The sequence below is a fragment of the Cyphomyrmex costatus genome, unplaced genomic scaffold (assembly GCF_001594065.2).
Source record: "Cyphomyrmex costatus isolate MS0001 unplaced genomic scaffold, Ccosl1.0 scaffold35, whole genome shotgun sequence".
In the NCBI taxonomy this organism is placed as follows: Eukaryota; Metazoa; Arthropoda; class Insecta; order Hymenoptera; family Formicidae; genus Cyphomyrmex; species Cyphomyrmex costatus.
In genome coordinates this window covers 871,310-883,763 of record NW_017277664.1, presented here as the reverse complement: position 1 = coordinate 883,763, position 12,454 = coordinate 871,310, and the positions used below count along the sequence as shown (strand labels likewise).

General features: G+C 38.1%; 2 protein-coding genes across 7 annotated transcripts in view; one reads left to right on the top strand and one right to left on the bottom strand.

The window, feature by feature from the left end:
• The window catches only part of LOC108776327 (ankyrin repeat domain-containing protein 50), a 34,954-nt gene that overhangs the window by 22,205 nt on the left and 295 nt on the right, over positions 1 to 12,454 (bottom strand). Inside the window, exon 1 of one of the 5 annotated variants that reach the window (XM_018542911.1) lies at positions 11,071 to 11,101. The exons of the other annotated variants lie outside the window; for them this stretch is intronic. The gene's annotated coding sequence lies outside the window, so the exon portion shown is untranslated. Of the gene's footprint in view, positions 1 to 11,070; positions 11,102 to 12,454 lie in introns of those variants that run through there. 5 annotated transcript variants of the gene reach the window in all.
• Positions 4,457 to 12,454, top strand: part of LOC108776330 (uncharacterized) — a 64,305-nt gene continuing 56,307 nt past the window's right edge. Inside the window, exons 1-2 of one of the 2 annotated variants that reach the window (XM_018542918.1) lie at positions 4,496 to 4,516; positions 5,881 to 6,052. In XM_018542918.1, coding sequence (XP_018398420.1) covers positions 4,504 to 4,516; positions 5,881 to 6,052 — 185 coding nt within the window. In that variant the 5' untranslated portion in view covers positions 4,496 to 4,503. Of the gene's footprint in view, positions 4,517 to 5,880; positions 6,053 to 12,454 lie in introns of both variants that reach the window. The other variant, XM_018542916.1, reaches the window with a different exon arrangement.

The following is a 12,454-nucleotide window of genomic DNA, read 5'->3' as shown; positions in this document are numbered from 1 at the left end:
TATACTATTAAATAAAAAAAAAAAAGGTAATAACCGCGCGAATTTCTTAAGTTAAAAAAATAACATTTTGTCATTTTTAACTATTTTTATCGTTTTTAACATGTCATCAAAACGGTGAATCAATCTATTCTGTGATTAATTTCTAAAAAAATAATGTTTACATTAACGTATGTATTTAAATAATATATTCAATTTTAGTCATAGTAATTTAACAGAATGAGTTAAATTTTAGTTAAATTAACAACATATTGAATAAAAATGATCTGTAAAATGATTAAAAATATCTTACACTAGGTATAGTTTGTGTTGTGATATTATAAATTTAATAATTAATATACCGTTATGTTCATTAATGTCTGGTATTTCAATTAAAAAAACATTTTTACAATACGTTCATTTTTATGAAGGTTACAAGCAAAATTTTCTTCGTTTAAATACACCATGTATCAATGTACTGTTTTCATACATAATAAAGTGGTTTAATTAAATTAACGACATATTGAGTAAAAACGGTAGCGACCTATATAGAAATGATTAAAAGTTATTCAAATTGGGTATAATTTGACATTACGAATTTAACAGCGGATAGAAGAGTTAAATTCATGTTGTCGGCGGAGAGTCAATAATTGTATCCACAAAATTATATTGCAATTTATATAGAAACTATTTCACGAAGAAAATGCATCGGCTCCTCATACAAAGCAACGAGATCAAAAGCCTGCCTTGTTTCGAGCTCGAACTTTCCTCTTCCTCTCCGATAATTCGAGCTATCCAGATATGCATATCCAGATAGGGCGACGCTCGTTTCTCTGTCACCAATCGTGAATAAGAGCCGCGTACAACAAACTCACTTCGTTCTGTTACCCTTTCGAAGATCCGCTCGTCGGCGAACTCCTCGGGCGGACGTGCCGGGCGCGGATAGAACTCCGAAACGTGTCCAACACGCGGTAGAGATAACACATGCCGCCCGTGCGAGAGCGGAGTTTACGGAGAGAGGATGCGATAAAAATAGCTTCTCGCAAAGCCGTTCCGATTGTGCCTGTTCCCGCTGCCTGAATGGTGTTCTCGTCGCATCAGGCCGTTCGTCTGACTCCCGAGTATTCCGCGCGAGGCGCATTCGTGATACGAGCGAGAGAGAGAAAGGGAGAGGGGGAGTTTCGCGAAAACTTTTCGCGGATCGAGTTATCGCGTTTCGGCGCTCCGCACTATTTTGTTTGTCTTGTTCGATTTGCTCAGAAGCCCGCTTCGCCGTAAATTCGAGTTAGGTAACTCGCACCGGCGGCGGCCGTAGGCGCTATGAATCATCTCACCCCGCGCGTTCTACGTGGTCCTGTGCCTGCTCTGAAATTCTAAAATTCGCGATCGCTCAGCCTGTTATTTTATCGCGCGAAAAGAAAAGAAAGGAGGCTCGAAAATCCACACGGAGAGAACAAACTTTTGCTGAAGTGTATATAACAATTTTTTTAGCTATAGATATACTGGTCTGAAAATCCTTTTATCGGACCATCAAAATAATTACGTGAAAATCTCAAACATGACGAGCATCCTGTAAAAAAAGCTTAATTTTCATAAATATTTGTTTAGATCGTTCTTCAAAATAGTAATATTAAGTAATATTAATCGTTCACTTATAGTAATATTCTTATTCAAAGAAATATATGTATTAAGATTTAATAAATTTTTTTCAGTGCAACGACGTAAAAAATTTCGAACCACAATTATATGTTGATGATTCAAACACAATTATTTTACGATCTCTATCTATAGCTAAATTTTTAAGATACTTCAGCAAAACCAATCTTTCCATGTGTTGCTGGTCGCAAGAGAACATCGTAGGATCCCACAAACGAGGGAACATTGACCGCAAGGGGAAACGACGATCTCTTCCTTTCTCCCATTCGCGGTTCGAACTAATAAAATTTATCGATACGTGCATCGTTGGTCACGCCGCAATTGTCGCGAAAAGCCCCATTGGATTGGTCTTCCCCTCTCGCGAGCAAATTCTCAAATGCACGATGTCATTTCTCTCGCATAACGTATCGGCCAAAGTTCGCCGAGCTCGTCGAGCGGAGCGGCGCGGCGCGGCGCGGCGCGGCGCGGCGTCGCGCGTGCACGGCACACATATACCGCGATAGGAAGGCGTATGATTTCTCGGCTGTTCCAGTCCCGTTTCGAGCGGAAAGCCGGGGAACGAATGCCGGAAATATATGTGGAACGGCGTGCACGCGCTATCTACCCGCCGCGGGCGCAGGAAACGCGCCCAGGACCGGAAATGAAGGATGTAACCGGGACGAGGCGATCGCGCGTACACGTGTTCTTAATGAAATTCTAACGACGTGTGTGGCACGGGAATTCTTGCAGATATATATATTTATGCCGAGACGCGCGAAACGGGAGCACGGCTTCGTCAGATTCAGAGATGTGACATTTTTTTTTAATACAAATTAATGAATGAATTAAAACAAATATGACAGGTAATGTGAGTCGACCGCTGGTTATAATTTACGAATAAATTTAAAATATATATTACAAAGCTAAGCAACCTTTATTTCGATGACGTTTATAAATTTGCTTTTCGTACGTTTCGACTCTTGTTTTGAGTCATCTTCAGCGAATTATTGAAATAAAATACAATAGGTTGACATCTCGATATTAATAATCCTAAGATTGCAGACACAACAATCGTGAGATGAGCCTCATACTCAGTTAGTTAGCTAATGGTAATGAAAAAACTCAAGCTCCACCATTATTACGTTTTAACAAATGTCACAAACATCATAAAGTGTCAATTAATAATATAATGTCAATAAAGTAAAATGAGAGCAATTTAACGAAACTCTGATATGTCTGTAAATCAGTTACTTTTTTTTTTAATAAAAAAGACAGATTCAACTCTTAAACGCCTTTTTTTGATATGGTATGTCAAATCGTGACCTGGTTTTTTTCCAATGCTTTTCTCATTACTTATAATTTTTTTATTAATAAAGATATAGATATATATATATATATATTTGTTTTGGTTGTATTTATAATTAGACATTAAAGAAACGGTGGTAAGTTGTCTTGAATTAAATAACATTTTGTTACCTTTAATTTCTATGTGTGTTAAAATACAAATTATTGTAATACATTTCTGTGATTACAAAATTATTTCGAGTTCTATATCTAGCTAAATTTTTAGATACTTTAGTGAAGCTATTTTTTCCGTGTAGCATAAGCTCGTATAAACCAGCAAGCATCCAGCATAAAATCGCCATATTGATTTACATAACGTATTCATTGGTCCAGACAATCTTGTACGTTAGATATGCTGTGCTTATTCATTTTGCGTGTTATAGCCCTTGTAGTACTAAGATTTTTGATGTTATACTATTTTGATGTTACTAAAGATTTTGATGTTATAGATATGGGAAAAAAGACAAATTTTTATATCGATCGCGATAAAGAGTCATACGTTTCTCGTCACGATTTTACACGCAACGAAAACGTTTCGGCGCAATATGGACGATGTAAATTCGAGAGAAAGCCGAATGCACGCGCGAAGTCATGAAAACTACATTTAGCGGATATATCTACGCCCCGGGTATCGAAACGGGGATCGGCCGTGTGTTACAATTCGTACAGATTATATATATGGACGCGATTTCGTATCGCGCCGCGCCGGTTCGATCCGATAAGTTTTGCAGTTGAATCTGCAGTCGAAGTTAAGCGGATTGCTAAGTTCGGAAAAGGATTGCCGAACCGCCGCCGTGCCAGTACGATCGTAACTTCCGATCCAGCCAAATGCAATTCGTAATCCGTTATCGATCGGATTCCACCAGACGCGTGTCTTTTCTCTCTCTCGTCCTCACTTTCTCTATTACTCTCCCATACAGCATCCGAATAAACGGTCTTATCTTCGCGATAACACTCATGTTGTCCATGAAAATTTTAGTGAATGAAACCTTTGTCACATCAGGTAACGTCGTCCCCGATCTTTTCTATGGATATACGTGTGTTTTATATTTCAAGATGTATCTAAAAATTGAATCTGTTCGAACAAATTGTCGCTCTTCTCCATTTTCTGTATCTTGCTTGATCGATCGCAATAATTTTATTTTAAATTTATACGAAAATATCTGTACTAAAAATGAAAATATTTGCCAAAATTTTCCCAAATGCAGCTTGAATGTTCTGTTCTATTTAAAACATTCATTTAATTTACCCAATTTGAATAGAATTCGTGAAACACTTTGAATATTTAAATTTCTAAAATACTTATACTTGTAAATAACGTAAATTATAAATATTCAAAGTGTCTCAACATTTTTTGCAATTGTAATATAAAATAAGTCGAAAAATACTTTAAAAAGACATGGGAAAAGATAAGATATATGTTCAGATTTCCATTTAGAATCCAGTTTACTTTTTATTATATTTCAGAGATCTTCGTAAGTTACCCAGTCAGAATCGATAACTTCTTTTGGACACTTGAGAGCTATGGAATCCAATTTAATCCCAAAAATGTTCTGTGTGCGTGGGTATTATTTTAACTTTATTATAATATTATACGCATCACATAATAAGAATTCCGCTCAAGATTCGTCGAATTTTTTATCGATCGGCAAACAATTAAGTTGAAAAGTACAGCCCTTAACTCTGGGCAGCGAGTCATTAAAATTTCGTTCATAAATCCGTGATGAGAGGTCGCAGTCACGAGAGGTCGGTTCACGGCGAGTGCCTGGCTGCATTAACAAACCCGGGGCGCGTCAATTCGCAGCAAGGGTGGCCCGATATCGACGACTCCCGGAGGACTTCCTTTCTTCGCGCTCTCCGCACGTGCCCACGATGTTTAATGCAATTTCCCTTATCGCGGCGACGAGTTTCTTCGTCCCTGTCGCCTCTCACGTCCCGTCCAGCCCGCCCGCCCACCGCCCCCGACCTTTTCCGCGAGAAAAAGTCTCGGCCAGAGTGCGCGGAGCAATAAATTGCAGCTACTCGAATCAACTTTTGAATTACGACTCGGGAGAGCTCGTTACGACAACCAGCGAAATCCTGTTAGCCGCATTGCAACCGTAATGAACTCGTCCGACGTGGCTGGTAGCGCGCGAAAGGAAGACCACCGCCGCGCTGGTTCGCGCCAGAAACGCGACTGAGAGTATTCTGCGATGGCTATCAAGAGCGTTGATTTCACTCCCGCGGCCCCGTTAGAAAACTTCTTGATTATTAATAGCCAATTCGACCTGCCTTCCTGCAATTTGCTTAGGCGTCGCGCTATCGTATTCCCTTTAACGATACTCTCTCATTTATTCCGCCAAACTTTGTGTATACCATATTCCGCTCGAGGCTGCTGGATAACAATGACTTTCGCGCGCGCATTTACTTTCGATTCATCAAGAAGCGAGAATTTGCCACAAGATAAAACATTCTCGCGTACATACAGATCTAAAGATTATTTGTTGATAGTACCGATATAAAATTATTTTCCAATCTGTGAATAATTTTTAGATACTTCCATACCATTGCTTGAATTTCTTATAATAATTACTTTGATAGTCCAACAAAATTATTTTCAGATCTGTATCTCTAATAGTTAAATTTTTAGATACTTTAGTAAAAGCGTTCTTTCTGTATATTTTTCTTTATATATCCATACATACGTAAATTTATGAGCGACGTCACACATATTCATATATTCGTATGCGGTTTGATAAAAAATGTTGCAAGTTTAAGGGTAAGTATAAAGCATTCGCAGTCAGACATACATATGTACGTATACTTTACGTACCTACGGGGTGTTTTTACGCGGAAAGAGTACAAGATGTGACGGAAACTATGAGAAAAGCCTGCTCGTTCGAGGTTCCCTTCTTGCAGCTACTAAAAAGTTTGTTACCTTTTTAGCAGGTATTGTCTTTAGTGTGGCGAGGGAGAGAAATACCGGGACTAAAGAGGGTTTTCACGCGAGTCGCCGCGAGATAAGACCAGGAGGATGGGGAATGGCCGTCACTACGACATACGACGGGATAGGTGCCGATAAGAGCAATCCTGTGGGTGCGTTTCCATATAGAGCGACGTAAGTGTCGACGACGAAAATGCGCGATAAAGATCGCTGACAAGGGGTGAAGACCTAGTATGATATTATTAGTGCGTAACTCTCGGAAATAATGTAACTGTAATACAGCACGCACTGCGTGTATTACATCTCGAAATGTTATTATTAAAGAAGTACATTACTGAATTCATAATACGAGATTATAGAGGTTAAACAGTCATGAGTATAAAAAAAAAGACATAAAATATATTAAATTATATAGAATTGAAAATACACGGGTATGTTAAGTTAGCACCCCAACTATAGTACTCAGGAGTTCTGATTAGAGTTCACACTTCCTTTTGACGAGACGAAGAGTTCCCTATAGTTAATAACAAGAGTTCCGCTCAATAAACATTTTTTTTACATTTTTTAAAAATGGGGTGCTAACTTTTTATCGAATTTCGAGGTGGAATAGTTCTGAGCGGCTTAATAGCTTCAATTTACGATTGCTTAGAGTTCCTGATATGTAAAAAAAATTTTAGAATAATAAAAAAAAAATTAAAAATTTTTGAAAAATTAGTTTTTAAATACAATAGTTCTGATGATAATTCCTACTTCTTTTTGACGATACGAAGAGTTCTCTATGATTTTTAATGACATATGCGCTTAATAATCATTTTTTAATAATTTTTTAAAAATGGGGTGCTAACTTTTTAACGAAATTCAAGGTCGCATAGTTCTGATCAGCTTAACAGAACTATTTTGTGAATACCTAGAGTTCTTGATACATAAAAAACATTTTTGAAATATAATAAAGTTTAAAAAAAATAGTGGAAATCTTTGAAAATTTTTTTGAGAGTACCGAGTAGTTCTGAGTAGCGTTTCTTATAGTACTCGACGAGTTCTATCGAAAACTGTAAGGTGACAAAGCGATTGGACCAACGGTTTGCAAGATACAGCGACATTTGTCGAAAGATCAACAATTTTTAGAGTGAGTATATCTCGGAAACCGTTGGTCCAATCGCTTTGAGCCCTGATACTTTTCGACAGAACTCGCCGAGAACTGTCCAGAACTCCGATCAGAACTACTCGGTACTCCCAAAAAATTATGACTTGAAATTTTTTTCAAGTCCCACGTCGAAAAATTTTTTAAGAGTACCGAGTAGTTCTGAGTAGTGTTTCTTATAGTTCTCGACGAGTTCTATCGAAAACTGTCAGGTGAAAAAGCGATTGGACCAATGGTTTCCGAAATATACTCTAAAAATTGTTGATCTTCTGATAAATGTCGTTGTATCTTGCAAACCGTTTGTCTAATCACTTTTTCACCTTACAGTTTTCGATAGAACTCGTCGAGAACTATAAGAAACGCAACTCAGAACTACTCGGTACTCTCAAAAAATTTTCCAACGTGGGACTTGGAAAAAAATTTGAAGTCAAAATTTTTTGGGAGTACCGAGTAGTTCTGATCGGAGTTCTGGACAGTTCTCGGCGAGTTCTGTCGAAAAGTATCAGGGCTCAAAGCGATTGGACCAACGGTTTCCGAGATATACTCACTCTAAAAATTGTTGATCTTCCGACAAATGTCGCTGTATCTTGCAAACCGTTGGTCCAATCGCTTTTTCACCTTACAGTTTTCGATAGAACTCGTCGAGTACTATAAGAAACGCTACTCAGAACTACTCGGTACTCTCAAAAAAATTTTCAAAGATTTCCACTATTTTTTTTAAACTTTATTATATTTCAAAAATGTTTTTTATGTATCAAGAACTCTAGGTATTCACAAAATAGTTCTGTTAAGCTGATCAGAACTATGCGACCTTGAATTTCGTTAAAAAGTTAGCACCCCATTTTTAAAAAATTATTAAAAAATGATTATTAAGCGCATATGTTATTAAAAATCATAGAGAACTCTTCGTATCGTCAAAAAGAAGCAAGAATTATCATCAGAACTATTCTATCTAAAAATTAATTTTTCAAAAATTTTTAATTTTTTTTTATTATTCAAAAATTTTTTTTACATATGAGGAACTCTAGGCAATCGCAAGTTGAATCTATTAAGCCGCTCAGAACTATTCCACCTCGAAATTCGATAAAAAGTTAGCACCCCATTTTTAAAAAATGTTTACTGAGCGGAACTCTTGTTATTAACTATAGGGAACTCTTCGTTTCGTCAAAAGGAAGTGGGAACTCTAATCAGAACTCCTGAGTACTATAGTTGGGGTGCTAACTTAACATACCCAAAATACACAATAAATATTGTATATTACATGTTTCGGTTTCTAGATTGAGCAATCTAGATAATTGAACAAATATCCAGGAAAGATATTACCTAAGAAGAGCATAGTAATAAAGCACTTATATACACAAATAGTAGCGATCAAACGAATGCTCCGCAGAGAAGTAGAGATTACTCGCAAACGATTTAACGACCGATTGTTGGGAATTTCTCGAAATTCTAGAGAAAACATTTTGTTAAAAAGTAATTTAGTAAAAATAACTTCAATTGGGTATAATTTTATATCATGAATTCAGATAACAAGACTTGCCATCTGAATTCATAATATCAAATTATTCCCAATTGGAGTTATTTTCATTCATTTATTCATTACACATCACTGCTCTTATCCAATTTGTTAATTTGAGTTAATTAATGGAGTTAAGACAATTTAAGAAAATGTATTAAATTTATACTCAAACTTAGTACCTATATTATTTAAAGTATATCATAAATATGAATACGTTTTAATAGACAATTTATTTTAAAACCAACCACAGTAATATTATAGATTTACCTTTTAACACATATAAAACTAAAAATGACAAAATATTATTTATTTAACTTAAAGGATTGGGTTACCGTTGCTCCTTTCATATCTAACGATGTAAATTACTTATTATTAAAGAGGATCGCGCGCAAAATACATCTCGCAGACGGATATTTAATATATGTATACTGACCTAACAAAATGAATTTTTCGTAACGCGGTTTAATTTGACCGCCAATGTCATTTCGCTCTCGCGCAACATGACAATTTAATTTCACGCGCAAAGGAAGAAGTTTACCAAGGAATCTAACCTTGCTCCTCGCTATTTCTCTGTTACGGTAATACACGTTCCGCAGGGCGATATCACTGGTACGATAAGGGATTCGGAGACCAAACGCCGGAGATCGCATCTGCGAATAGTACAACCTTCTCCGAAATAACGTCGTCATGATTTACCATACCGTAGGATATAATCAACAATTCCAATTCTCGACCGTTACCCTGATCTTTATCGCGCACAAATTTACCGAGGATTTACTCGTGTATTTCGCTGCATCTGCAGATCTCGCATTTTTAGATACACGACGCTATCTCGTTGACGAATGATCAAATCAAGTATGCTTTGAAAAAGTTTCATACCAAATTATCCAAAGGATTAATAGGCTCGTCGACTTCTTTTCAAATTACCTTAAAATTCCAGTAAAAGGCTCCTCTTTATTACTTCATATATTTTACTCTTAATTGCTGCTGTAATTATATTGTTTTTATGATATATTAATGGCCGCATCTCGCGATATTTCTCTGCGCGCGTGTCCGTGTGCCTATTTAACTTTTTCCACAGATATATGGCGCAAATATTCGCACGTAATGCGCGCGATGTATGCGACCTAGCGATCCACTGAGAGTCGTACTAGCTCTGCGCCACATTAAATTACATTTATTATTCTCGCGACATACCGCCGTAATACATTTCGTCGACAGCAACGCTAATCTACACTCTCACAATGTGAGTGCGCTCGAGCAGCACGCCTCATCAATCACACTAGCGAGGAAAGTCCTCCAGAGGTACTGATTTTCATTAAATTGATATACCGATTCTCCGTATCTCTCGCGAACTTCTAGCCAGACATGTTTGCATGCGCGCGTTACAAGTCAAAGGAGTCATATTTTACTCCACTACCAAGGCATAGAAATATATATCATTGAGAAATTTCTGTGAGAGAAAGATATTCTTCAATAAAGAAAAATGTTTAATATATTGAAAACTTGTAATTCTGTTTATATCTCTCGAACGTCTGTCTATTATGAAATTTATTCATCGGCGATTGTATCTGGCGTCGACCGATGCATTTATGGCTACCAAAAAAGACGGAGAAAGAGAGGAAAGAAAGAGGGGAATGGGCACAGACGAGTCAGAAACGGGGGAGATGATATCGAGAAGGCAGAATTCGCGTTTCAGAAATACTATAAGCAGGGCTATATTGTAGTGCAGACCTCCGCTCTGCCATTGTCCGTAGGCGTGCGGGTGAACGTAGGTCTTAAGATCCAGTCTGCGGACAAAGCCATCACGACGAGGCTGCCAACAGGGGAATGCACAATTACACACGCGTCGTCTGCTCCGCGTCTCGTCTGCTAAGAAACCTTAATTAACGCGGGCTTTCGGCGTCTCACCACCGAAGTACATCTCGCTCCTAAACGCAAACCCCTTTCTTTCTCTCGTCGCGACGCGGTAATCCTTTAATGCGTTTACAATTAATCGTGTCATTCTCCTACGCGAGTCATAATAGAAATAACATAAGCGGATTAATAGGGATATACACAGTGTCGACGGTAAAGCTGTATCGTAAAATTCGAGAAGACAGTTTCGCGAAAAAAGAATTCCAACTCGTAATCAATAATATCCATTTTCCGATACAAAATTGCTAAGCAAATATAATAAAATTGATAGAAAGATCAAACGATTAATTAATGAAACGTTGGAAAGAGAGAGAATTTATTTGTATTTTTATATCATCGACGACTTTTTCCAACGTTTTAATTACTAAAAATTTCATATATTTCATTTGTTTCCAAATTCTAATTTAATTTATTTTCCACTGTTATTTAACTGAAAAAGATTTAGTGTAGTCGAAACGTTCCATACGTACGTTGTATAAAAAACTAGTTTTTTAATCCAATTAATTACCCTCGTTTATTTGACCTTCCTATCAATTTTATTACATCAACCCATAAAATTTCATCTGTGACGATATCTCCAATCTTCAAGAGCAACGCAGGATTTTAGGTACGTACATATCCTTTCGACCCCACTTCGCATGATCGACCAGATATTGTAACTCCGAATCCGGCATTCCTTCCTCGACTATCTGTCCGTTTGGGATATCGCGCATCGGACTCGTAGATCCTGATTGAAGAAGCGATCCCGCAGCGTAAGAACGGAGCGTTATATGCTCTGCATTATGGAGGTCGTCCAGCCATCCGAGAATGTCAGGGTGTTACATAAAGGCCATTACCAGGCACACAGTGGACGGCGAGAATCGTTGAGGCGAAGAGGCGCTCTCTGATCCTCCTCCCTCGTCGCGCGTCAGACCCGAAAAGGTCAAACGTGAGGGAAAGACGCGCGCTCTTGGCATTCGACAGCACCATCAACGACAGACTCTGGCAACGATCTCCCTCGAGTATCGGAAGAAAACGCCGCAGATTCAAAGCTAACGCTCGGACGAGGGGCTTTTCGATCGTCCGAAATCTCTGTATGCCGTTTAAAAGCGTCTCGACAGCAGCGAAACCGATGTGTTCGGGAGATCAGATTTTATTTTTTTATTGCAATGTTATAAAGACTTCGTTAATAATCACGAGTTCTCTAAATTTTTTTCGAGTAAATCTCATTTAAAAGAAAATATAATTAAGCCAATTTTGGAAAAGACTGGCTCAATTTTCAATCTCGAAGAGTGAGATTTTACTTTTCAGAGTAACAATTCACGAGCCTGAAAGTTTTAAAGTGTTACATGGAAAACAATGATTTTACGAAGCTAACGAGTACTTGTCGTACGTCTCGCGAAATAAAGATTAAAGTATTTTATTGTGCTGGTCCCTTTGGACTATCCAACAGCTGGAAACGGTCCCTTGGAGTCTCAAGCTTTTTACATCCCTTTCCCTTTCGATAACTATATATAGGTACATAAAAATAGCTAGTAACCTCTTCAGGTAAAGGGCTCCTGCGGGAGCTACGTTAGAAGCACGTGCTGTGAATTTTGGGTACGATTCTGAGCGCGTACCTTCGTCATCCCCCTTCGCGCCCCCATCCCTCTCGGCACGACATCGCCAATATTCGACGTCCTGAATCCACATCTTCCGTCCTTTTTGCTCGATCGCCCGACCACGATCGTGTTGTCTCTCAAAATCTATAGACGACGCCTGCAGATCCAATGTTCGCGCACGGCGACAATAAAGTATAATTCGATTCCCTTTCGCGCTTTGAGGGGCGCTGAGCCAGAAAGAAACCGCCTGATTTATGCTTTTTCTACAGCGAACGAGCAGTATACTTCGGTATTACAATAACGCATACTGGTCTCGAATAAAAATTTTCCATCCGAGTAACGACACGATAAAAAGATTTCTCGCGAGTCAAGCCGCGAAAAAGCGTAATCGCGGTTGTCTTAATAGCTTCGTAAGACTT